Consider the following 27676-nt stretch of genomic DNA (forward strand, 5'->3'; position numbering starts at 1 on the left):
AGTTAAGGCTGTTTTTAACAGCATGCGGATTCCATCACGCACGCGGGATGGCACGCCATTTTCGCGCATCTCTCGAGCATATGCCACGCGTTATAATAAATACTAGTAGGAAACGTACGGGGCAATCCCGCGTGCGTTATCAAATCCGCATGCTGTGAAAAAAAGCCTAAACGTGTTTGTAGCTAGCACTTGACCCATCTTTCAGACACAGGGTCATCGGCCTCGTCGCGGTGGTTGCCCACCAGGAAGTGGAAGGTGCCGAGGCGGTGGCACGCGGCGCCCACGTGGCCGCAGCGGTCCGCCGCCACCACGGCGCCCCTGAAGGCGGGGAAGCGCTTCGCGATGCGGTATATGGCCAGCCGCGCCGCGTCCACTGGGTGCGCGCCGCGCCGCATCTCCTCCACCGCCGTCAGGCTACAACAACACGGACCTCAGTAATAGTAGGTACTATTTAAAATTTTAATAAAATACGAGTATTTAAACCTCTTGAAGCAGAATGTCCGATCCAAATAAGGTCATCATGAAAATAATGTCAGGTTCTTTAAGTTCTTATTTGGATTTAATACGTTTCGCAAATAGTCCGATTCGCACAAACTCCGTTTCGCACTAGACGACACTGTCAGGCCGATTTTTTACATTGTGTCGTAGTGGCAGAACATTTTATATGAAGCTATTCACACTTGTCCGACACCGATTTACATATATTTTTTTTTAATCGGCCCGACAGTTTTGTGTAGTCGGAACGGAGGCTTAGGCCCCGTCTCCACAGGCGAGGAAATCGCGACGACTTTCGATTCGCGAGTCGGAAATTCTGCGTTTCCCGAATATTGTGCGTCAAGAGGATACACGATAAATAGTTAAGTAGGTATATGTAATACTTTTCCGTAGAATGTAAAACTTTGTTAATGTAAAGTTTAATGCTATGTTATGATTACAAGAGCTAAGCTACTGTTGGACCCAGGTATGTCGTAACTTGGATAAAGGACCGTCCCTCATTTATTTATACTATTGCTTTTAAATAAAATTTATCTATGAATAAAATGTTACGCAAAAACTAAAAATTCAATAAAAGGCGAAATACTTACTTTTCAATTATTCCATCGTCATTTAAGTGCGATTCACAACTTTATACTTAGATTAAATAAAATAAAAACAACGAACTTGTTACATGTACAGTAAATTGGCTGAATCGGGCATGAAAGTAGAATTATTTTTGCGTGGGTACCTAACGTCTATATTTAAATTGTATGTAAAGGCACAAAATTAAATTTTAACTATGTCATAATATACATTTTGTTAGTGGAAAATGAGATTTACGGAAACACTAATTGAGTGAAATTTTAGACATGGAATTTTGACAGCATTAAAATTAGAATTTGTGTCTTCAGAATCGACATCATTAAGTAATTAAATTTTAAATAAGAATAGTAGCGACTATAGCATAATAAAAGTGGTAACTTACCTATGTCTTTGTTCATACTAGCAACTAGGAACCTATCTGAAGTGGGTTATTAAAACAGGAGCTAATATAAAAATCTTATTCAGTTAGGTACAATGTTTATTTCTAAAATATTTTACAACTCTTTTAGAAAACTTTACAACTCACATAATAATGATACATAACAACTTACAACACCTATTACAAAATAAAAATAAACGCAACTAAGACATCGAAAAGTTTAAAAGAAAGACGCCTAGCGTGCCAGGGCAGCAGTAGCGGGATACAAATACTACACTTTGCAAATTGCGATAAATTTGTTTTTCCTTTCATTTTAGATAAAGGACGCCTTCTAACCTGTGGCCCGATGACTAAGGTCTACCGAGGAGAAGAGATCAGATCTCGTCCCCGCAACTATTTGGATATTTGTCAACTCTATGCATCAGTTACCAAGATTATCGGATATCTTCAGGAACAAACTAATGACACTTAAACATGAATACATTCAAAAGTGCTCTTATACTTGGATTCCTTACCAGAAAACCTATATATATTTAATTTTATCACGAGACCATTCATTTTAAAGTACCTAGCAGCAGGTGACACAATGTTGCTCTAGTAGCAGGTGACACACCGTTGCTCTAGCAGCAGGTGACACACCGTTACTCTAGGAGCAGGTGACACATTTATTCTCGAGCTCTTTCTTCACGCTGTTGGTGTTCATCACAACGTAGGGGAAGGACTTGAAGCCGTGGCAGGCGGCGCCGAACTGGCCACACTTGTTGGCCGCGACCACGGCGCCGCGGAACTGCGGGTAGTGTTCCGCCACGCGGGCCACGGCCGCCGCCGCCGCCGTCGCCGGGTGCGCGCCGCGCCGCATCGCCTCCACCGCCAGGTAGCTGCAACAACGCACGCTAGCGGCGTCACGCTACACGCTCACTACTACCACTACGCGACAACAAACCCAAGGGGAAAACACTTTCAAGATGGTTAGCACTTATTGAGCATGGTGCAACAATGCATGCCCGGCTAGAGCGGCATAAAGATCAAGCTACACGCTCACAACTACCACTACTAGGACACAGGAACGGAAAACACTTTTAAACATGGTTAGACACATCTACGAATGTAATTATAAAACAAACAAATTTTAATTGAACCGAAAAGGCGAAGTTCGTCAACGTAACCGGCTTTAAGTGGCAGGGCATTTTGGTCAATTAAAAGAAAGTCATTCACTAAATAGAAAAAATATGTTGATTTTACAAAACGACTTCATTAAAAATACTTACTTCATGCTATCCACAGCGTTCCATGCCATTCACATTCGCACTTAAAATTTATGAATAACTTAATATTAATTCCTCTATCTGAATATTTTTTTTTTATAAAAACCACGTTTTTTAGTAACAACTTGTTTAGTTTGATTCAGGTCACTAACGGTTAAACTCAGTAAAATAAGGAGCCAATTTTAAAGTAGAAAGTAAAATTCGAATGGACAAAATATATATTTTTAACAATAAACTGAGGCAAATCTTACAAACCAGCTATTGCTTACGACGATCTTACATTATTCAAAAACACAACAACATCACACATACAAAAGCTTAAAAAGTAAAATTCAAATCGCGCGTCGGCGCGTCAGCGGCAGTAGATCCACTTGGCTATGAGCGGGCCCTCGCAGTCCTTGCCCGTGGTCATCGTGTAGGAGAACTTGTCCCAGCCGTGGCACGCGGCGCCCTCTGTCCCGTGGATGTCGACGGCGACCACTGCGCCGCGGAACTGTGGCTCGCGACGTGTCACGCGGTGCACGGCCGCGCGCGCCGCGTCCGCCGGGTGCGCGCCGCGTCGCATCGCCTCCACCGCCGTCAGGCTACAACAACCGCGCCGGTCACACACAGACAACACACGCTAGTTCGTACGGAAATAAAATACGTCTGGATTGGGCAGCAAAGCTCTCCTACGACTGATTTAATGTATGTTTGCTACTATAATATGTAAGGACAGTACTTATAAACAATACTTTATTAAAAACTAAACAGAACGATGCCCTTCGACGAGCTAGAACGACTGGACCCCGGATTTAAAGAAAACATTACAAGGACAAAAGGCAGGGAGTAAGTATTGAAAAGAATATGAATAAGAATTTAATAATACGAAGTTGTGATAAACATTGAGTCTATACATACCGCACCGAGCCATTCGTCCACATCCCCTATGTTTCCTTGTGATACGCAATATTATATAATATCGCTATTTCAATTAGATAAATTAGTTTTTCTTTTTAAGTATGTACCCAAAAGTTTAAAAGGACGTGTTTTATTAAGTTGTTAAATCTGAAAAAAAACTGTAATAAAATATTAGTCCTTTATTCATTGGTAGTCATTTAAATTAAGTAAGTACATATTTTTTTCAATAATTCGATAGTTCAACATCATACTTATCATGTGCATAAATTTTACTGCATAACATCGCGATATAAATAATTAAGAACTAGTCGACAAATTAAACTATGACGGTATACGACGTTCATTAACACATTTATTACTCCTAGTCAGGCAGACTGCCCCAGTGAGAGATTATCGGAAGTTGGTGTTGACAGGAACAAGGTCGGTGATGCACGTCGAGTTGAGATACAGCAGGGGGCGGTCCGGGTCGCCGCAGTTGGTGACCGTGTAGGGGAAGTGCGGCATGCCGGCGCACGCCGCCGCCACGCGCCCGCGGAGGTCCATCACCAGCACCGCGCCCGAGTAGCGGGGGTAGCGCCGCAGCACGCGCCGCACCGTCGCCGCCGCCGCCTCGTCCGGCGAGCGCCCGCGCCTGAGGTCCTCGACCGCAATCAGGCTGCAACACGAGCGCCGCTACACCCAACGTACTCCGAACTAACAACGTGGTGTCACATGTCATACGTCACCGAAACTATTGAAGCCGGAAGCGTGAATATTGGGCTTTAATTTTAGTGTGGCGTAAAACAAATTAGTTACAAATGCGAGAAACAAACTTACCCCGTTAATTAAGTAGCTCGGAATAGGTTTACCTACACATACTCATATCTGTGTAAAATGCCCGGTTTTACTGCGAATCGAACTATATGCGACATTTGTTTATTACCGAAAAGTACTTATCCAAATCGGACATTGATTCAAGCGGAAAAAATATTGCAATAATTTTAAGCAACCAGAAATATATCGTACGATTTAATTCTTAAACAGCAATAGACTTCTTCATAGTTTAATAACAGTGCACATATTTATGCGAGTAGACTCCCCCCGACTCCGGCCTATCCGCCACGAGGTAGTCGAAGCGCTTCATGCCCCGGCACGCCGCGCCCAATATGCCGCACTTGTTGACGGCGAGCACGCGCGGGTAGAACAGGGGAAAAAATATTGCAATAATCTCAAGAAACCAGAAATATATCGTACGATTTAATTCTTAAACAGCAAGAGACTTCTTCATAGTTTAGTAACAATGCACGTATTTGTGCGAGTAAACTCCCCCAGACTCTGGCCTATCCGCCACGAGGTAGTCGAAGCGATGCCGCGGCACGCCGCGCCGAATATGCCGCACTTGTTGACGGTGAGGACGGGTAGAACGGGGGAAAAAATATTGCAATAATTTTAGAAACCAGAAATATATCGTTCGATTTAATTCTTAAACAGCAATAGAGTTCTTCATAGTTTAATAGCAGTGCACATATTTGTGCGAGTAGACTCCCCCAGACTCTGGCCTATCCGCCACGAGGTAGTCGAAGCGCTTCATGCCGCGGCACGCCGCGCCGAATATCCCGCATTTGTTGACGGCGAGCACCGCGGCCTTAATGTCCGGGTGGTATGGGATCACGCGCTTGATCGCGTGCCGCGCCGCGTCGATGGGGTGCATCCCGCGCCGCATCTCGTCCACGGCGACGAAGCTGCAACACCAACATTCCCACTCAGACTGCTACACCGATGTTGTAAGCTTAGAAGAAGCTATATCGAGTAAAATTAGCTACGTTTCTCAGAGAAGAGGCGAAAAAACTAATAGAATAGCTTTTATATCTTTAGGTATGTGATGCGACGGTATTAACAAGTAAATGTTTCGATAACACTTCTGTAGTGATTCGTAGGTGTTTTAAATGCCAACTATCCGTTAGACTTAGAAAGTAGAAATTTGGCAAAGTCGGCTAACGTCTATTGAATGACTACCGTCTATAGATACAATAATTGAATACAAAGTAAAAACATGAATAAACAAAAATATGTAAAGTATATTTTATCACATGTTACAATATAAATTTATAATTAATTAATAATGTACTTACTGTTCCAGTATAGAGTAATCTAGGTAGCACAAAATGAGTCCACCTTTTGTTGAGTGGGGATCAGGGAGCTGGTCAGATAGGGCGTATGCTTCAGCTCTCCTTGAGCTGGAATTGACTTCGCAGTAGACTTGTGCAATTCGGTATTCTTATAGTGAGCTTTGAGTGTATTTGCTCATTAGGTCATCATATAATTATCATATATCAAGCCGACGAAACCTGAATGGCTCCGCTCGTGCTCGGTTCGTCTAGCGTAGACCCACCTTTAAACAGCTTAATAATGGAAAAGCCCTTGGCGAGGATAGCATAACCTCCGAACTCCTTAAAGCAGGCGGTAGACCCCTACTGAAGCTACGGGGGCTATTTAATTAAGCTATTCACGAAGGGAGAACTCCGAAAGCGTGGAACAAGAGTGTGGTGGTATTGTTTTTCAGCCTACATGCAGCGAGCTATGGAAAGAGCTATGCTTGGAGTCTCTCTGAAAGATCGCATCCGGAACGAAGTAATCCGACAGAGAACTAAAGTCACCGACATAGCTCACCGAGTTAGTAAGCTTAAGTGGCAGTGAGCTGGTCACATCTGTCGAAGAAACGATGACTGATGGGGTAAACGTGTTCTGGAGTGGAGGCCGCGACTCGGCAAACGTACGTAGTGTGGGACGCCCTCCGGCTAGATTGGGTGACGACTTGCGAAAGGTGGCTATGATTGGATTCGGAAAGCTAAAGATCGCATCTAGTGGCGTGCTTTGGGAGAGGCCTACGTCCAGCATTGGACTGCTATAGGCTGATGATGATGATGATGATAATTATCATATAGATATATTTACCTGCGAAATCAGGTAAACTGTCATGGGCTTTCGGTATGTCTATGACTACGATTTATTTTATTTTTATTTGGGAATACTGTGTAGAGTAGGGATTAGTTAATTTACTGTACTGTATATAATAAAGGGAAAAAAACTTTATCCTTTTGATTTTTTTAAAACATATTTTATTAGTAGTTTTATTTATTTTTTAAATAAATTTTATGATACAACAGGATTCACTTACTTGATCTAGTTATAACTTAATATATTCATAATTATGTTTGAAGGTTTACCTACCTACTTCAAGTTAGACCGATGGTCTGTTTCACAATGTCTGAACAAGGCTTGTTTGTGAGATAATAGACAACCTCAATAATTTACATGTATACTGTGTCATTTATATACCAATGTGATATTTTATATTATATCATATCACACAGATAACTTTTGTTTAGGCATCGTAAAACATGAACAACATTTCATTTTTCTTTCGTAGGTAGCAGATGATTGAAGTCACGCAACCCGGTATATAATATGATTATCACAAAATCTTAGGTTTGGTTCACTAACTTAATTAATCTTGGAGCAAAGGCTTATAATAAGCCACCTGAAGAAACTAGACAAGTAATTTATTACAATGTAGGAACATAATAGATAATGCTCATAGAAACAAATACTTACACAAATATCTTTTACATAGACACCAATCATGCTTAAATATAGCTAATATTTAAGATAACGCACTTATAAACTATTACTTATACTTAATAGAAACAGTATTAAGGGCGTCTTGCACAACAAAGTTAAATAAAATTAAATCTATGACCTCTTGCTCTGACATTATACTGTCAGAGCAAGAGACAAACTATTTAATTTTATTTAACTTTGTTGTGCAAGACGCCCTAAAAGTTTTTTTATCAGTAGCACCATCTGTTGTCTGTCCGTCTGAGCTTCACAATCAGCTCCAACATAACGCACGAACTTACGGTCTTATTCATAAAAAGTTACGGGAGACCTATAGGCCTGCTATAAGCAAATGTCAAAAAAACTTTATTCATAAACGATCAATAGCGCTAAAGAACTCTCCAACTGATTCGTAAAACCTTGATATGCTAAAGTTGGCTGGACCCTACTATACACCTTCCGTAAGCCTCCTCTTGTACAAAAACATGGCGGCCGGTCAACAGCTGTTCTGCTTTATTGACGATTTGACATTTGTTGTGAGTTAATATTTGCTGAAAATAAGTTGCCATGGTAACGTAAAAATTTAATTATTTTTTTTGTGGGTTTTGGCTTGGCCAACTGCGCCTTTAAGCCAACGTAAACTTTTTTAAGTGCCGCGCCGTGGCTAACATAGATAATAGAGATTGATAAATGAATGAAAGTTTTCGCTATTTTTGTTTATGGTTTCGTCGGACCGGCAACTTAATAGGGTAAATGTCAAAATGTTTGGTCTGTGAAATCTATTAGCATCACTATAGTTACTGAAGGTTTACGGAACTATTATGAATAGAGATTTTTACGAAACCTCAAATAGGCTTAATGTGTTCCGTAACTATTGAGCTCAGTAAACCTACTTTAAGGTTTTTTTATGAATAAGACCGTTAAATTTTAAGAGCCCCTTTCATTCCAAGGGTGCGTGTACAACATTAGAGCGTACACTTAGCCGTGCGCATCTGCACAGGTTCTTGTAGGTTACCTGGGTCGCTGATGACGTAGGGGAAGGCGGGGATGCCGTGGCAGGCGGCGCCGGCGTTACCGTGGCGGTCCATGGCCACCACGGCGCCCATGAAGGTAGGGTGGTAGCGGGCCACGCGGGCCACGGCCGTCGCCGCCGCCGCGCCCGGGGCGGCGCCGCGCCGCATTTCTTCGACGGCCACGAAGCTGGAAATCGAGCCATACGCACTCAGTACACGGGAAACAATATGACGTCTAGTACACGGGTTTGCGATTTACGAAAACGAAAAAAGTTTACGTTTCCTTCTGTCATATATGATCTGTCAAAAGTTTCATGATAGTTTCCGCTAGAGGCGCCACTTAGTATGCGAGAAAACGTTAACTTTCAGTTTTCGCTTATAAACCTGTACTAGACGTTCATGTACACTACTACTATAACCTACAGTGTATTCCAAGTGTTTACCTACAATAATTATGTATGAAGGAACGACACAACAACGCCTAATTAATAATTGTACTTTATGAATAAAATGGGGTCTAGGTATGCAGAATTGCAAAAACCAGAACCCGTATAGATTCGTCATGTTATTATTATATTAGTTTCAACATGATCATTACTACTCTACTGTAACTACTACAACTCATAAACAATACAATTTTAACAAACATTGCTACTCAGTTGAAAGGCTAAAAAAATAAAAAATAAAGCACTCACTTATAGTATGTTCCAGTGCATACATTTTTGGTGTTATAATGCCACATTTCTTCATAATAAATTTATAGTAGGCATCATTTATAAAAAATCTGTAAAGTACCTAATTACAAAAAAAACCTACCTACCTACCTATCCATAAAAATAATCATATGTGTGAGTAGGTATTTACATAAGCTACTACACAAGCCTGACACTGGCGGGTTACGTTCAGAAACTTTCAGCCCTTTCGGTCCACTAAGCCAAATTTCGACTTCCTAGGTCCAATAGTTCCGGCGTCGTCGACAGTGAGGGATAGCGCGCACTGCGGCATTAACCGCTGCGATTCTCTCTCGCTCAATGACTGGCGGTTCTTCGTCGCAGTGCGCGCTAGGCCTGAGACGGGGGGTCACTGACCTGGGTAAGAAGCGCAGCATTATGTCCCCGTCGCCGGTGGCGGTGGCGCCGCCCACTTCGTTGTCCACGTACGCTCCAGAGCCGGGGATGGGAGAGTCGCCGATGCGCCTGAAAGAGAGGGTCTTGGGTAAATTTCGTTCGTTCTTTTGTCGATTTTATGGGGTTTCATGACGATAGGCGGTTGACCAAGTTGTGATGAGATTTTAACGCGGGAACGTTAAAAAATAATGAAATAATACAAATACTTGCATACACCTAATTACCCTGATTACACCTACCGAGTAGAGTAGCCGAGACAATATCCACGGCCGAGCACTCGGTCAAAAGCTATTTTCTCGCCAATCTACTCGGTAGGTGTACCAAGGGTTTAATGATTCATTGTAACATTGATTACGGCTAAAATTTGATCATAATATAAAGGTACTGACCCTGGTATTTTAAACTTGACGCCATTAGTAGACGTTCCGGCGGCCATGTTGCCCTTGCGGTCGATGGCGATCATGCCGATGGTGTCGTGGTTGAAGCGGTCAATGGGCAGCGAGGCGGAGCGGGGCGCGCGGGGGCGGGGGGCGGCGCGGCGGCGCGCGCGGCACGGGAACCCCTTTTTGGCGGGACACGGCGGCGGTACGGGCACCTGTGGGGTTACCGCCACCGAACATTAGTCAAACATCTATCAGATCCATAGAAGTTTCGTCAGATTTGACAAGCGAGCGGCGCTGCTTTGTCGGTGGTGCTACGATAGCTATACGCAATAGTCAATAAACGTCACAAATAGATCTCTGACCCGTGGCTTCGAGGATGCCCCTCACATAGATCGGAATACAATGAGTAAGTAAGCTATACCTACTAACTACTATACATAGACTGTGCTCCGATTAGGCTGGCGTCTGGCCAAAAATAAGGGTACATATTTATAAAAGGACTTAACAGTGACACTCCTTAGGTTTTCACGCTCTTTAATTTGTGAAAACTCTGTAAAATTATTAGCATGTATGTGTATATGTGTGTGTGTGTGTGTGTGTGTATACCTTGGGCGGCTGGCACGTGGAGGTGGTGGTGTCGGGCATGCAGGTCGTGGAGGGACACACGGGGCCCCCCTTCGGCGGGATGGAGTACGGCCCGCAGTGCTTCAGCGGGTCAGGCAGCACGTTCTGAGATACACATAGAAAGTTATTAAACTTGATAACATACAATCATTTCACAAAGCAAAGGATTGATCATGTCCAGAGCCAGGCTATATTTGAGAGTGCTACTGTGGCTTTAAAACGCATGAGGTTGTCGACTATTCGCCTGGCTTCATCACAACCCCACTGCTGGGGCATGTCTCTCCCTTTCAATGAAGGTAAGGTGTTTTAGGCCTAGTCCACCACACTGGCCTAGTGCAGGTTGGTGAACTTGTCTCGCTACAGTTTAAGCAAAAAAAAAGACAACTTACAAACCAGAAGTTGGGCTGACAATTCTTGGCATTGTGCCACTCCATCCACATCTTCTTCGAGTCGGGCGTCGTGAGCGACTCCTCGTGGAAGCCCATCTGCACCGCGAACTCCGTGGCCTGGTCGCCGACTAGGAACGAGTGCCGCGTGTGTTCTAACACGTGCCGCGCCACGGATATGGCGTTCTTCACCCGCCGCAGCCCGCCGACTGCGCCCACGTTCATTGTCTTGCTGCAACAACATAATACATGTTAAAGAACACTTTTTCAACATCACCAAAGCTTAATTCGTAATTAAGTTCGCCTTTGTACCAATTTACTTTGTGCAATAAATAACTGACAGTTACTTTCATACGAATTTGAAAGAATGCAACTTTTTATGTGTCAAAATGCAAATAACTATCAGCTATGGATAGGCAGAGCCCTACTCACACACCTGCCGAAAGGGCAATCTAGGGTGCACGGCGATTGTGGCAATATCGGGTGTATCTCTATGGCTTGTGAGTAGGGCCCTATAGATAGAGTATTGAAACTGGCTGGTTAAATACTCTATATGATGAAAAACTAAGTTTTGGAGCACTGCTGCACAAGCCACAACTCTATCTTGCTGTATTATATGTGCAGATTGCACAACAGCTCACGCTGTAGAAGTCAAATTTTTCATCATAATCCTAATAGCATTCAAATTGGATTGTAATGTATCTTTAAATTTGATAAGTCACCAAGTGTGGCTGTGCCATTTTGATTGATTTGACAAAAAGCTACATTATGTATAAAGGTAAAAATGTCAACAGACAAATTACTAGAAGTGTAGTTACCCATTCATGATGAGGGCATCAAGTGTGGTCTCTCCATCCTCATCAGGACTGCCCCCGTAGCCAACTGTGCCGTCGCACTGCTCACACTCACACACAGCCACTCCCTGCTCAATGGCATCCAGTGCTGAGCCATTGTTGGACAGCACATCCCATGCTGCAATCAACAAATATTATTATTAGATTTTGAAGGCATATGAAACATTATTGTAGAAAGTTAAACCTAATGCTGTAATAATGGCATTCTCTGCTAATTAACTGTAAGTAAGAGCAAAGTTTTGGGTATTGCAATAAGCTGAAATGAGTGAAGTTTAGTTTGTGTAATTTTAAATTCTGATTCCCTTATCTGTCAACAATCATATAGCTCATAGGGCTTCTATATTAAGGCTCTGGTAAACTTTCACTTTGGTATTGGTTATGGTGGGTGATCTTGGGTTAGTTAATTATTCAAGTAGATTTTCACACAATATTTAAATTAGTATAAGCTCCTACTCCTACATCAGTATTGTTAATACCCTGATTACACTCCTCTTCTCCTCACTCCTGAGATAGTATTTTCGGCCGAACACTAAGTGAGTACTACTAGAAATTTAAATTTAACGAAGTACGCCATCAACTTGGTAGGTATATAAGGGGGCGTAGGTAGTACCGATACTTGTAAACAAAGGGATTAGAGCACCGGCATATGACTGTATGAGTACTCTACACCCAAAATATGCATTAAAGGTTTGCAGCAGGTTACAGAGTACTTACCTCTTAAAGTAGCATTTTTGAAAGTCCATGTAGTGATTGCCATGGGCACATTCCGCGGGTCGGAGCGGGCGGTCCCGGTCAGGAAACATACAATAAATATCGCTACACTAGTCGCATACATGGCGGAACTCACACAGACACTATAACACTAATTCCGGCACGTTTTGTAAATTACTATGTTAATTATAAATAGAGTTAAAAGCTGGTAAAATTAAATGTTGAAAATATTTATCCACTTTTAATTGACACTTCAAAAGTCCAGTCAATTTGATGGAATGGCATTCTATGTCAAAATTATAAATTATTCTTTTTTTGATAACCTCTTTTGTCGGGGTGGCTGCCAGTTTAGTTTATCGGGTATAATCGGGGTCGGCAAATATTGAGCAAAACATCATTGTTTATTTATTTATTTTCGAAAGTAAACCGAAACGAAATGACAGCAGTCAGCAGTGTTGCCATCTTAGTTTTAATAATTTCAGCAAATAATGTCACTATACGAACCAAAAAAATACTTAGATACTTTAATTCGTGGATTTTAATGTTGATGTAGTAGGTAGTTTAAGGTTGCTGTTTCTGCAGCACGCAGCAGTCGTTAAGCCTAGTCAGAGTAAATAAAGTTGCTTCTAAAAGGGGCCATATTCACCTTCAGTAAAAAAAAGCTAGATCTAGCCCCAAAAAGGTTAAGGTAGCAATACTGAATGACGTGAATGACAGTGGCAGTGACACTATTATTAATTAATATTAATTATTAATAATTATTAATAATTATTAATAAAAATCTTTATTGCGCAAAAGAAATGTTACATATTTACTATATACTAAACAAGGTATTATACTTAAACTATATCTATGCACACGTCTGAATTGGACATTAATCACAAGGAGCAGGGGTCCCCAAACTAGGCTCAGCCCGTATCTTGGGGTACCAAAAATGACTTGACTAAAGTGAATTTAGTACCAAAAATGACTTGACTAAAGTGAATTTAGTCAAGTCATTTTTGGTACCCCAAGATACGGGCTGAGCCTAGTTTGGGGACCCCTGCTCCTTGTGATTAATGTCCAATTCAGACGTGTGCATAGATATAGTTTAAGTATAATACCTTGTTTAGTATATAGTAAATATGTAACATTTCTTTTGCGCAAAAAAGATTTTTATTAATAATTATTAATTGACTGTCAGACACTGACACTCTGTCTATACTCTGTGAAAAGTGAGACATAGAACAGACCCCTTAGCATGAATTTTCATCATGAACGTGACGTGAAATTACTCGATGAATTTTGTAGGGAAATTTTAGTTCTGCTAAAGATCGCCAGGGGCGCTGTTCATATTTTCATACAAAATCACTCGATGAATTCTACTTCACGTTCACGATGAAAATTCATGCTAAGGGGTCAGATGTCAAACTCGGAATAATGGAAATCATTTTAATTAATAGGTTAATAGGTAATCAACTAAAGTCTGTTTTTAATCGAGGGACTATCGACAGTTGATGAACCGTTCAGAATGAGTCAATTTATTATACGAGATTAAAAAAATACATACTTACCCACGAATTGAGAACCTCCTCCTTTTTTCGAAGTCGGTTAAAAACAGACTTTAATACTTCCAAGTATACAGCAATGCTTTCTTCGTTAAAGCCACCATAGTCGAAGAGTGCTTTCTGGAAACCATTTCATCGGAGAAGAATTTTTTCGTTGAACCATGCGTCGTCAAACAGTGCTTTCGGCATGTAGGTACTAAGTCGTCGTTAAGTACTTAGGTACTGAACTAGTTACCCTTATGTTTTATAAAATTTCTTCATAAGTACCTCAATAATGTTCCTACGCTTCCTACCTACCTACTTTTAAATAATCAAAGGTACCTAGTTACTAATAAACCGGTTAAAAACTAATGTTTATTTATTAATCCATTATCTGATGTTACCTAATAGGTAAGTACTACTACTACCTACCTATGTCTAATCATAAATTGACGAATCCATTAAGTATAAAATAATGTACTTACCTAACTTAACTTACTTATAATAGTTATAATATTACCAATATTAAAAACCACCAAAACTATCAAAACCTATGAAATTGGGCAACGCTCACTGGGAGAAAAAATTACACAACTCACTTTAAAATTTTGATAAGTACCTACTTAGTTACCTACCTATTAGGACATGACTAGTTAACCCGTTTTCTAAACTACTTGATATAATTATAGTGACCTGTAGCCCTCGACGACTCGGTCATAAACTACAGGCACTATAACACAGGGATCCATGGAGCAGTGGATCTAGCCGCTGCAGCGTATAGCCACAGTACTCACTAGGAGAGTCGCCTCGGGGTGGTGAGACCTCTCCCTGATGTCCTGACAGGTCCCGGAGCTGTTGATGGCACGCTCACTTCCCGTACTCCATCCGAAGCACTCGTGTTTTTATTTACTTTTGTTATTTTTAAACACCTTCGGCTGGCGGCGGCACCTGCCCTATGATAATAGCATAATCCATTAGCTAAATTTAGTCATTAACATGCTTTGTGTAGACCTGATATCAACCTATTAGCAATGAAGGTACCTACTTACTTACCTACAACCTACAAGCAGTCAGTCTTTGCCAGGGTGTACTAGATGTACAAGTACCTTCTCAACTTCAAAGAGTCTTCTACTGATTGTGTGAAGCCACTAGAGCCTTCAATAGTTAATTACATGCCTTCATAAAATAAAACAATAATGAGATTTTTAACAATAATTTTATTTCTTATTTATTTTTTTGCCGAAAAATGCAGTATGGAGAGTGTTTTTGATTACGAATTATATGATAGAGTTCTTGATGAAGAAAAATGTAAGAGGCAAATTGAACTGATGCAAACACCTTCGATTGGAACCCTGTGTAAGTAGCATCCACCTACCTCGTGTGCAGTTTACCATCATCATCATCAGCCTATAGCAGTCCACTGCTGGACGTAGGCGTCTACCAAAGCAGGCTACTTGATGCGATATAGGTATGTATAATAATATGTAGCTTTCCGTCCGTATCCAATAATTACCAGCCACCTTTCGCAAGTCGTCACCCCAACTAGCCGGAGGGCGTCCTTCACTACATTAGCCTAGTCGCGGTCTCCACTCCAGAACACGTTTACCCCATAGGTTATCGGTTCTTCGACAGATGTGACCAACCCACGTCGGTGACTTTAGATCTCTGTTGGATCATTTTAGAGAGACTCCAAGCATAGCTCTTTCGCTCGCTGAGTGGCATTCAGGTCAACCAGTGCAAGTGCTGTCTGCAAGTGTCCACGTTTGAGCCCCGGAGGTCATTAACTGGTAGGACCCACTGATCGAAGACTTTTGTCTCTAGACTTTGTGGTATGCTTACGGTAGTAAGATCAATCTAAATCTCTTGTTTCAGTTAAAGAAACCAACGATGCCGTTCCGCGCGACCTCAACTACCACGACGTTTTCTTTTATTCTGGGAACTATCAGGAATGCCTCTCAATAAACTCAGTAGTGAACGGCACTCGCATACAGGGCAAGTACTGTCAAGTGGTGGTGGAGGTACCGCGAGCGCCCCCGCCCCCCGAAGCCCCTGCAGCCCCCGCGCCGCCAAGTAACCAGACGCTACGGCAGCAGGTGATGTTCGCCGCGCAACGACACAAACTCAGATTGGTGTACTACATTGGATGCGAGGCAGCTATAGCGAAAACCGAGTCTCTTGAGTGAGTTAATCAACTAAATAAACCTGTATAACTACCTACTTATATGAAATTCTAGTCACAAAAACTGTTGTTGCTAGTCGAGTTGAATCTGGATCTGGAGATTCACGTAGCCAGTAACCGTTTCATTTTCTGTAAGTATGTACTCCTGTTATGATGGGTATTGTGCTTATTTTAACCCAGTTTGATCGTGAACACACCAGACCTACCAGATAAATAATTGTGGCCTGTCTTTATTAACCGACTTCAAAAAAAGGAGGTTCTCAATTCGTCGGGATCTTTTTTTTTACTTACAGCATGTTTCATATTCTTGATAATGGCCGTAAACGTGACACAGCTGAGTTATTCCAGCGCCTGGACGTGGAAGCCGAGCCTGCGCGTGGGCGTAGGCGTGTGCGTCCCGCACGCGTGTCGCGCCACGCGCGTGTGGCGTGACGTGCAGCGAGCGTACGCGGGCGAGACCGGGCCCGTGCTGCGCGCGAGGGGGCACCCGCTAGAAGATCCTTCTAATGAGGTTTATTGCCGTCTGCCTAATGATTTAACCTGGCATTACACCGACAGCGTTGCACTGTAAGTTCAATAGATAGATAGATAGAGTACTTACTTGTTATTTATTGACCAAGAAATAATTATCAATTTTACATAAACACTTACAAAAGGCGGTCTTATCGCTTATAGCGATCTCTTCCACACAACCTTTGGATGGATGGAATAAAAGAGACATAAATAGTTAGTCAATACTTTATGTTTTCAAGATCCAACGCAGCGTGGACTGATAAATGTAAACTTGCAGGGTGGCAGTATGTGTGGTAGTTATACTGGTCGCGTCCGGCACTGCGCTGGACATACGGCAGCGGCGACGAGGCGCGGCGGGGAGTGAGTCGGTGAGGTCGGGGGGCGGGGAGTGCGCGCTGGGAGCGTGGTCCGCGCTGCGCAATGGGAATCAGCTGGCGGCGGAGGCGACGGCTGACGGCGGCGTGCGTTGCGTGCACGGCGTTCGAGCGCTGTCTGTGATCGGCGTGGTTCTGTGCCACACGCTGCTCGATGACGTCGTAGTTGAGAACTTCGTCATTCATGACCAGGTACGATTACTTTTGGTTTTTTAAGACTTAAACGTACGGTTCATCTCCCCTGGCTTGTTTTCATTGGTGGGCCAGACAGATTGACAACGAGACCCTAACCAGGAACCTAATCCGGCGATTTTTTTACACTAGCCCCCGTGACACACTTGCCTCTATGCCATGGTTGACCTTATGTGTGCTATTTTCAGTGGTCTAACTTCAAAACCGTCATTATTTACGGGCTTCCATACGTTGTGGACACTTTCCTTTTGCTGAGTGGGACATTCGTTGTATATTCTACTCTTCAAAAAAATCACACAAGTAAGTAGGTACTAAGTACCTAGTAAACTTCTTCTTAGATATATCAGTTAGGCTAAAACTGCACAGGCAGGAGGTTTGCTTAGCGCCTAGCGAGTCACCAAGCGAGTAGCTCAGTAAAACGAACGTTCCACAATCTTCGTGAACGGCCGCATTGCTCGCTTGGCGCCTAGGTAGTCGCTTAGCGTGATAAATGCGGCTGTTCACGAAGATTCTAGCTAGACCTTTAATTTTACTGAGACTTGTTAGGCGCTAATAAAACCTCCTGCCTGTGCATAGGGAGCCTTAAAGTTGAATATGTTTCCAGGAGGTAGTTTGTTGAGGAGCGTGCCCCGGCTATACCTGGGGCGGCTGGTACGGCTATACCCCGTGCTGATAGGCGCGCTGGCGCTGCAGGCCCTGGCGCTGCAAGTAACGCCGGGGGGCGCGGCGGGGACGGGGGCGGGGGGTGCGCGTGGACCCGTATTTGCGCAGTACGTGGCGGGCTGCCGGCGCGGCTGGTGGCCCGTGCTGCTGTTTGTGCAGAACCTCGTCTACACGTGCAGCCCCGGAGCCGACACCTACAGCTTGGTAAGTTGGTTGTCTCTGGCGTTAGTCGTACATGGCAAAATGAAATATCTGGTTAATTTTGATGCAAAGCTGGATTACCTGAAAGAAAATGTGATAGAGTACAGAGAATAGGGTAAGGGTGAGGCTGCATTGCTGCGTTGCGCTGCGTTGCGTTGCATCGTCCTTACGCAACGTAATAATGCATGATAATTATGACGCACAAAGCCTATCCCACCGACCCTAAAAAAGGAAAACGCTATAAAACTATTAACTAACTACTTACTTCGTTAAAACTATTAACTACTTACTTCGTTAATCTATATATGATGATTATAAAGACTCGGTATATTTCCAGTGCCTGGACTTGTCGTACTACCTGGCGATAGACACGCAGCTGTTCTTCCTGTCTCCTCTGGTGCTGGTGTGTTTGGTGGAAGGCGCGGGGGACTCGAGGGGCGCGCGGGGGGCGTGGGCCGCGCTGTTCGCTGCGCTCGCCGGCTCGCTCGCACTCGCGTCTACTATCAGCTTCTATCTCAACTTGCCCTTCGTCTTGTCTATTGATATCGTGTGAGTTGCTTTTACTAGGTACATTTTATTGTGTTGACACTTATGGTAAGTATTACTTATGATAGATATTGCTGAAAATATAAAAAATCTAATATAATTAATAGTTTTTTAATTTAAATTGTCTTAACATTTTGTTTTTCAGAGATCCCCTGTCATTTGATTATTATAGTCAATACTACTTTCATACACTACTGCGGTCTCCGCCGTATTTCATCGGTATGATCTTGGGATATGTGCTACATCGTTCGCGGAAAGAACCTCTGGTAATAAGCAAGGTAAGTCGCACCATTTACAATACTAATAAATACCTACATTACTTTGACCAAACGTTGTCTGGAAGAGACCGCCTTTTGTACCATAATAAGGTTGTAAAGTAATATTTATGTAAATAGCCTGCCTTTTTCTTTACACACCCAGTAAAAGAGTTAGCAACAGAACATAGGCTATAGGGTGAAGTGAAGCCCCACTGATGTGTGGCGTCAGTGCAGCATCATTACGTTCCTGCATGTATTTTTCATTCCTTTGCGCGCAACGCACCAATGGGGCCTCACCCTATATATCTAGTATCCATATTATTGTGTTACACTTGTGTTATTGACAAACAAATGTTGCCGTTGTGTGTAGAAATGCCGCATCACCCTCTGGCTTACTTGCGGCTTACTGCTGGCGCTGGCGGGCGCGGCGCCGCTGCTGTGTCTGCGCTGGCAGAGGCCGTGGCTGCACAACGCGTGCAACGCCGCCGCGCGCTCCGTGTGGGCCTCTGCTGTCGCCTGGATCGTGGTCGCCTGCCATCATAACTATGGAGGTACTCATTTTACTACATAATGACTGTGAAAGCCATAGAACAACGCGGACTCGAGTGTACCCTCAAAAAATAAGTATGTCATTTTCGAAATAATATTATTTATTTTTATTATGTCCGATGAAAATTCCTTTTTCAAGTTAAAGCATTCTTAAACCAAGCACCTGATCATATTTACCATGTATTGAAGTTGAAGTCTCTTTGTTGATATAGGCGCGCCTCGGGGACTAAAAAAGTAGTTTTACCCCTTGTGTGCACTTGCTACGCATAATTTAAAAGCCAAAAACAGTTCCAAAAGTACTTACTATATTTCCGCCCAAAACCCTAAATAACTTCACGTTAAAGTTGGTCTCCCCATGTTGCAGGCGTAGTCTCCTGGTTCCTGTCGCTGGCGGCGTGGCGCCCGCTGTCGCGGCTGTCGTACGCAGTGTACCTCCTCCACGTGCCGGTGCTGAAGCTGAGCGCCGCGCTGGCTGCCGCCGATACTGTGTCCGTCCGGGACGACTTCCGAGCCGTCAGTATAGTGTTACATCTAGGTGTCTAGAGGCCAGTCGCCCCATGTTGGGCGCGAAACACACAGAAAAGGCATACCTAAGGCAAAGGCGTGGCACGTTCGCACAGGCAGGAGGTTTGCTTAGCGCCTAGCGAGTCACCAAGCGAGTAGCTCAGAAAAACGAACGTTCTAGAATCTTCGTGAATGGCCTTATTGCGCGCTTGGCGCCTAGCTAGTCGCTTAGCGAGTATCAATACGGCCGTTCACGAAGATTCTAGAACAGTTGCAAAAAATATTTTTGAGTAGTACCTACCTATAACTATACTTAAATATAAGTACATATTTTCTTCTTTCAGGTTAAAAACTTTTTCTTCATATTTACGGTATCGACAGCGCTGGCCTTCGCCCTCACCGTGGCCGTCGAGCTGCCGGCCAGCCATCTGTTGAGGGCGCTGAAAGGTCAGTTGAAGCGAGCTGCACGATCAAGTAGTCTATGCTTGGATGTGTCCTGCCTGTTTATTTGTAGTCCTTATTTGACTAGGTAGTTAAGTAACAAGTAGTTGGTGACTTTAAAAATATAGACTAGTTAGAATCCGCGTCACCACTGAAGTCTTTACTCTACTTACATGTTTGATTAATTTATTAATGCTAAGAAACCTTTATAACTAAGTAGGTACTAAATAATCATTATTTTCGTTTATTCCAGGTGGCAACAACAAAGTGGCAGATAAACCAACAACGGAGTGAACTTTACCAACTACAAGTTAATCAATTTAGTTAAAGAGGATAAAATATTTTATAACTAGCAATAAACTTTTTTTTATTATAATGATCCCTTGAGGCTTTGAAAATAATATCTAAAGAAAGGTAAATTATTATTATTAGCTATATTCGCCAAAATACGGCATTAGGTACTAACTATAGTCGTTTGCAATAGAATCCAACAATCATGTAAACAAACCAAATTGTCACGATTACTCCGTAATCACATACATTTGACGATCAATTATGAACATAGTCTGATTTCAACGAACGCACCATTGTTTTCACATTATCTTCAACACGATTTAACTTGTATTTATAAGTTAAATTTGTTAAAACATTTTCAACGTAAAAATTTCGAAGTATTTGACAAGCTGTCATCTTAGTTTTTTACTCATCGAACTCTATAAGTCATTGAAAAGTTAGTGTTGTTCGTAATCTGAAGTTATCTTTTATTTTTAATTTAATAAAATATTTGAATTTAATATTATTTGAACACAATAAAAAAATTTTTTCAAGAGCTTAATATAATTAACCAAAACGAAAAAAGGAAGAGGAAGAAATGAAAAAGGTCGACGGCATTTTAGACACGGCAAGCGATGACACAGTGGTTCCATTTATAATTACGGTCACCGGTGACACTTCTGCTAGTGATGATGACGAAGACGAAGATTTAAATTTGTTTTAATAAACACTTTTTATATACAGGGTGTTGCAAAAAGGGTATACTAAGCCGAAACCTACATGTGCAGCATGTTATATCTAAGCCCGAAACTGAAATCAGAATTTAAAAATTCGCGAAAAAAAATATTCATTTTCCATAGAAACTTTGTTGGTCACGTGACTTTTTACTATGGAAAATAAAAAAAATTTTTCGCGAATTTCCAAATTCTGATTTCAGTTTCGGGCTTAGATATACCATGCTGCACATGTAGGTTTCGGCTTAGTATACCAATTTTGCAACACCTTGTATAAACAGTTTTATTTTATAGTCTATGGCTTATATATTTAATCTAATTAGAACACTATGACATCACTATGGGCATAAACAATAAGCTGTCAATGTCAGTCCGCCATATTTGTTTACATTATTGTTGGATTCTATTGCAAACGACTATACTCACTTAGCGAGTAGCTTAATAAAACAAACGTTCTCAAATCTTTACGGCCAGCCGCATTGAGCGCTTAGCGCCTGGATGGTCTGGTCGCTTGGCGTGTAGGCACATATCAGTGCGGCCGTTCACAAAGATTCTAGTAACTACGTTCGTTTTACTGAGCTACTCACTTCGTGACTCGCTAGGCGCTAAGGCTGCCTAAGCACAGGCAGGAGGTTTGCTTAGCGCCTAGCGAATCTAGCGATGGCCGCATTGCGTGCTAGGCGCCAAGCTAGTCGCTTATCAATGCGGCCGATCACGAAGGTTCGTTTTACTGCTAAGCACACCTCCTACCTGTGCGTACTGCGTACAGAGCCCAAGGACTTAGGCAGCCTAAGTGGGGTGGTAGCATTACAAAGTTGAACTAAGTAGGTCTGTGACTGGACTGTCACTGTCATGTCTTTCTTTTCTTTGCGAAGCTTGTCAGCTGTCAGTCGTAGAATAATATTATGCTGTCAGTGTCAGACTGTCAGTCAGTCAGTTGTCAGTTGTCACAAACTAAAGTAGAAATTCTACCGGCAAAAACGTTGCTTTAGTTTTTCATTGTTCGGATTCGGTTTCGTGCGTGACTGGGGTACCCACGTGTTCCTAACAATCATCGCGATTTCGGACCTTTTTCTGTGCCAATTTACATAGTTAATACCTGTTATTTGTTGTTATTGTGGTGGTGGTAACTGGTGAGTGTTGTGATTGTCAGTAAACCCTCTTTCCCTTTCTGAAATGGAGTACCATTCAGATCGTCCTCCAGATCCCGACCCGCCAGATCTTTCGCCGGATATAATGCTGACGGATACTCCCCAGGAGACGCGAAAGCGCCCTAGGGATGATATACAACCTTCTCAACAAGGTAAGAGAGTAATCCTAAACCCCGATCTCGCGTCTGCTAGCATACAGACCATTTATACGCACCCGAGTCTCGACGCCACTAAGGTGTACGATGACAGTGACCCTGGACCATTTATCGTCCACGTTTCTCAGGATAGCTCTTCAGGAAGTCCAGCTTCTGGGACCCCGCTGAGGGCTATTAAGTTTGGACAATTTTTGTACAACCACAAAGTGACTGACATCACCAGAGGTGGTGTCAAAATGACAGGTCGTAACCGTGTTACTGTGGAATTTAAGTCTGCGGGAGCGGCCAACGAATTTATCAACCACCCAGCTCTGTCCCCAAACAAGTTTAAGGCAGTTATCCCAACTTACCACATCACCCGTATGGGTGTTGCTAGGAGAGTCCCAGTGGATCTCTCCATGGATGAGTTTGTGGGTTCTTTGGACCTCCCCCATGGATGCGGTATTGTTCTTAAAGCACGCAGATTTAGTCGTAAAGTGATCAACAATGGAAACGTTTCATATGTCCCTACTCAAAGCGTAGTAATCACTTTCAGGGGACAATACCTCCCAGAAAAAATTTACTCTTTCCGTGCTGCTGTAGAAGTTGACAGATACACCTACCCAACCATCCAGTGCCACGCTTGCTGCAGGTTTGGCCATGTGAAGGCTAATTGCCGATCAAAGCCTTGCTGCTTCAAGTGTGCCCAACCACACTTGGGTGAGACATGCGATGCAGACCCTCCCACTTGCATTTACTGCTCAGGAAGCCATGCTTCCACGGATAAGAACTGTCCAGAACAAGCTAGACAAAAATCCATAAAAGTCATTATGTCTCAGGACAGCATTTCGTTCGCTGAAGCTGATGCTCGACTTCCTAAGAGCAAAAAATCATTTGCTGAAGTAGCATCTACACAACCTAATGGCCCATCTCCTAATAAATCCTACAAAAAGACTGTGACCACTCAACGCAGGCCTAGGTCTCCACTTTCTCCTGGCTATGACAGACTTGCCCATCAGGCCATTATCTCATCACCATCTTCCTCACTTCCTAATGGAAGTGCCCTGAATGTGATTACTCCCAATGACAACTTATTGGATAACTTACTTTCATTAGTTGTCAGTCTGCTGTCTAAATTCAGTGACACAATACCGCCCCACGTTGCACTTAAGATTAGAGAACTCTCCTCCTTCAGCCAGAATGGCTCTGAACCCGACCCGGGTCCTTCAGTGGAATGCTCAGAGCCTTAAAAGTAAAAAACATGAAGTACTCAACTTAATAGATGACATCAAGCCCGTCATTGTTGCCATCTCGGAGTCATGGCTGGCGCCGGGTTCTCGTTTCCGAGTTCCGGGCTACTCGTGTCTGCGGGATGACAGGGATGACGGGTTTGCTGGGTGCGCTTTACTTGTGAAGCGTACCCTTACCTTCTCCTCTATCCCTACCCCTCCCCACGGACAGGAATTTAATGTTGTGGCCCTTAGGGCTTTAGACATTACTTTCGTGTCCGTGTATTTCCCTGATCCCCACCCTTCTCACCTCCCATCTTTTTATAATATAATTTCTTCTCTCCCGCAACCTCTTCTGATCATGGGGGACTTTAATGCCCACCATACCTCATGGGGTTCTTACCACACTGACGCTTTTGCAATCGCCCTCTTAGACATGCTTGATACCTTAGATGTTTGTATTTTAAATGACGGCTCTCCTACCCGTCGAGTCCTACCCCGTCAGAACCCAAAAAGTGCTGTCGATCTCACTTTCTCGTCTCCTCTTCTTTCAACATCAATATTCTGGAGGGTCCTCCCAAATACCTTTGGGAGTGATCATTTTCCCATTTCTATTACACTCCCTACCAGATCCACCATTCTTGCTGATACATGTGCCTTCCCAAGGTACGTGATAGGCAGGAATGAGTGGTCTAACTTCATCACCTCGGTTGAAGATAAGCTCAGTCTGATCCAACCCTGTACTAGTGACAACTTTTTATACAACTACGACCTTTTTGAAAAAGCTCTAACATCCTCTGCCAAAAATAGAAAATCGCGAAAAGGCCAAAGAGTCTCACCTCCTTGGTGGGACTCCGACTGCTCCTTGGCTGTTGACGAGCGCAAAAATGCAGAGGATGTTTATATTGCTAATATGAGCATGGAAAATTTTATAAACTACAAAAGGATAGCTGCACGCACCAAACGGCTCCTTAAGAAGAAAAAGAAACAGGGCTGGATCAGATTTTGTGAAAATCTTTCGCCTAGGTCCCCTCCTTCTCTGGTGTGGAGATACATTCGCCGATATCGCGGTTCCCTTAACGTCGAAGATATTTTGAGCAATGACCCCTCTCTATGGCTAGAAGGGTTCAGCGATAAACTGGCTCCTCCATATGTCCCACACTCCAGTGCTCTCCGCCCCCCACCAGCTCTCTTACCATCTTCAGACAGATTGGATTCTCCATTTTCTATGGATGAACTCCAATCTGCTTTATCCGGTTTAACTGATTCATCTCCAGGTATTGATGGCATCCCATACTCTTTCCTTTCAAAATCAAGCCTCAAGGTCAAGCAGGCCTACTTGGAGCTGATAAACTACTTCCTTGAGTACGGAGTTACTCCATGCTCATGGAGTAAGCAAATAGTTGTTCCCATATTGAAGGCCGGAAAAGACCCCCGTGATCCTAACTCCCGACGTCCGATCGCCCTCTCCTCTGCTTTGGCGAAAATCTTAGAGCACTTAATTAAATGCAGGCTCGAATGGCTAATTGAAAATAGAGGAATCCTAGCCAAAACTCAATTTGGGTTTAGGAAAGGGATGAGCACTCTAGACAGCCTTGCAATACTTACAACAGATATTCACATCGCATTTAAGAGGAAAGAATATCTTGTGGGTGTCTTCCTTGACATAGCGTCTGCCTATGATAATGTACTTCTTCCTGTGCTCAGGCAGAAAATGCGCCAGCTGAGCATTCCAGTGAAGCTTACCCGTCTGGTTTGCAGCCTATTCATGGAGAGATCCATCTTCATAAAATCCCCTACCACTTCCCTTGACTCCCCAAAATTTGTTTGGAAAGGCCTCCCCCAGGGATCGGTCTTAAGCCCCCTCCTTTACAGTCTGTACACTCACGATCTAGATAAATCCGTTGACTGCTTTTGCGACATTCTACAGTACGCTGACGACTTGGCCCTCTATTATGCTTCTCCTTCGTTAGCGGAGACAAATGTCCAGCTGAACCTGGCTCTTAGGTGAGGTACCTCACGGATTGGCTGGATAGACATGGGTTATCTCTTTCTCCCACTAAATGCACAGCAGTGATTTTCACTAGAAAAAGAAACATCCCAGATCTGGATGTTGTTATCGGAGAGCATTCAATCACTGTGTCAAATAAAGTTAAATTTTTGGGTGTGATTCTGGATTCCAGGCTGTCGGGTAGCCATCACATGAACTACGTGGCTCAGAAGTGCGAGAGGGGTGTCAACGTCCTCAGGTCACTGTCAGGTGTCTGGTGGGGCGCACATCCATACTCTCAGAAGCTACTGTACAACGCCATTGTTCGAAGTCACTTTGACTATGCCTCATTTATCCTGGACCCCTGTAATAAGGCTGCATTAGAAAAAATTGATAAGGTTCAGTACAAGTGTCTTCGAATAGTGTCCGGTGCAATGAAATCTACCCCCACCAATGCCCTTCAGGTTGAGTGTGTCGACCCCCCTCTCTCGCTGCGGAGACAGTACTTGTGTGACAGGTTTTTCCTCAGGATCTGGCAATCAGAGTCTCACCCGCTATTGTCCAAGCTCGATACCCTTAAGCGGTTATGTCTTGCTCAAGAAACCCATGGCCTTTCCTTCCTTCTCAAATCATTCATTTTTGCTTCCAACCTTCCTCATCCTTCAATTAAATTTAAAATGAACCCTCTGTTTAGTGTCCCTTGTGATGCCCTGGTTTTTCAGCCCAATGTTGTTATGGACATGGGCATTGTGAAAAACGCCCCGGGGGCCGAGAAAACATTGACTCATAAGCTCCAGACAGAGTGGCCTGGTTGGCTTCCAGTCTTCACAGATGCCTCCAAATTTTCAGATAAGAGCAATGTCGGTCTAGCTGTCTGGCTTCCTAAGTACAAAATTACTCTTAATTTTAAACTCCCCCCTGAATCCTCGGTCTTCACGGGCGAGGCTACCGCTATTCTGGAGGCACTTCAGTACACTGAGTCTCACAAACTCAACAAAACTATTATTCTATCAGACTCTTCTAGCTGCTTACATTCAATTATTTCATTCCCTTTTAAATCTAAATCTAAATTCCCTATCATTCTTCAAATTAGACAAACTCTCTTCCGTTGCAAGACTCAGGGTATTGAGGTGGCTATTGCCTGGATACCTGGCCACAGTGGCATCATTGGTAATGAGTGTGCAGATTCCTTCGCTAAGGATGCCGTTAGCTTGGGCCTGGATACTCATTACCATAATTTTGCCCACGACCTTGCCTCGCTCGCAGGACCGAGGCTTGATAATTCCTGGAAGGAGTCCTGGGAAGCTTCCAGGAACATTAAAGGTAAGTATTACTCCTTAATCCAACCACATATTCCCAAAAGGCCATGGTTTTTTAGAGCAAGACTCCTAGATAAAACCTCCACCTCGACAATCTGCAGACTCCGTCTTGGTCATGCGTGCACGCCTGTGCACCTGGCTAGGATTCGGGTGCGTGATAGTTCGGTTTGTGACTGCGGCACCAGCGAAGGATCTGTCGACCACCTTTTCTTTGAGTGTCCTAATCTTCAAACCTCCCTCTATGATTTCCTCCCTCCCTCTATCTCAAGACCTGTAAATATCAATTACCTACTAACACTTGTACATACCCCAATCGCTAACATCCTGTATAAATTCTTCAAAACTAACAATATTAAACTATAAATTTGTTTGTGTTCATTATAATACACCTACTAACCCTCTGTTTGTGATGTCCCTGTATAAATTGTGTTCGTCTGTTTGTTTCAGGTGTTAACCTTGTAAATATTTTTAAATCCCCACCGTAAAAACAGCAATTAACATAGTGTGTACCTTACCACAATCGTTTTTGGCCGAATTTGCTGTGTTAGTCACACACGGCATACAGCCACAAACAAAGATTGA

General features: G+C 43.1%; 3 protein-coding genes across 11 annotated transcripts; 2 read left to right on the forward strand and 1 right to left on the reverse strand.

The window, feature by feature from the left end:
* Nucleotides 1-123: 123 nt before the first annotated feature.
* LOC119692245 (N(4)-(Beta-N-acetylglucosaminyl)-L-asparaginase) lies at nt 124-12771 on the reverse strand. Of its 6 annotated transcripts, none has more exons than XM_048625100.1 (7): nt 12323-12769; nt 11573-11726; nt 10758-10986; nt 10351-10473; nt 9751-9956; nt 9323-9430; nt 124-414 (listed from the first exon to the last, which is right to left on the reverse strand). In XM_048625100.1, the coding sequence occupies exons 1-7, from the start codon at nt 12441-12443 to the stop codon at nt 183-185; spliced, it is 1173 nt and encodes a 390-aa protein (XP_048481057.1). In that variant the 5' UTR covers nt 12444-12769; the 3' UTR covers nt 124-182. The 6 variants fall into 6 exon arrangements, with proteins under 6 accessions (XP_048481057.1, XP_048481058.1, XP_048481059.1 ...); XM_048625101.1 differs by lacking the exon at nt 124-414 and adding an exon at nt 1541-2337 and having other exon boundaries at nt 12323-12770; XM_048625102.1 differs by lacking the exon at nt 124-414 and adding an exon at nt 2920-3308 and having other exon boundaries at nt 12323-12770.
* Nucleotides 12772-15098: 2327 nt separating this feature from the next.
* On the forward strand, nt 15099-20618 carry LOC105394844 (nose resistant to fluoxetine protein 6). The gene is made up of 11 exons (XM_048625014.1): nt 15099-15153; nt 15718-16024; nt 16373-16591; nt 16815-17103; nt 17680-17970; nt 18305-18516; nt 18659-18791; nt 19141-19321; nt 19684-19832; nt 20168-20270; nt 20518-20618. The coding sequence occupies exons 1-11, from the start codon at nt 15099-15101 to the stop codon at nt 20556-20558; spliced, it is 1980 nt and encodes a 659-aa protein (XP_048480971.1). The 3' UTR covers nt 20559-20618.
* Nucleotides 20619-22269: 1651 nt separating this feature from the next.
* LOC125489377 lies at nt 22270-27676 on the forward strand. Of its 4 annotated transcripts, none has more exons than XR_007266933.1 (2): nt 22270-22362; nt 27542-27676. XR_007266933.1 is itself a non-coding variant. In XM_048625185.1 (2 exons), exons 1-2 carry the CDS (start codon nt 25988-25990, stop codon nt 27577-27579), a joined length of 1149 nt encoding a protein of 382 aa, XP_048481142.1. In that variant the 5' UTR covers nt 25800-25987; the 3' UTR covers nt 27580-27676. The 4 variants fall into 4 exon arrangements, 1 of the variants encoding a protein (XP_048481142.1); XR_007266932.1 differs by having other exon boundaries at nt 22275-22574; XR_007266931.1 differs by having other exon boundaries at nt 22275-22404.

This window comes from Plutella xylostella, chromosome 13, assembly GCF_932276165.1.
Source record: "Plutella xylostella chromosome 13, ilPluXylo3.1, whole genome shotgun sequence".
Classification (NCBI taxonomy): domain Eukaryota; kingdom Metazoa; phylum Arthropoda; class Insecta; order Lepidoptera; family Plutellidae; genus Plutella; species Plutella xylostella.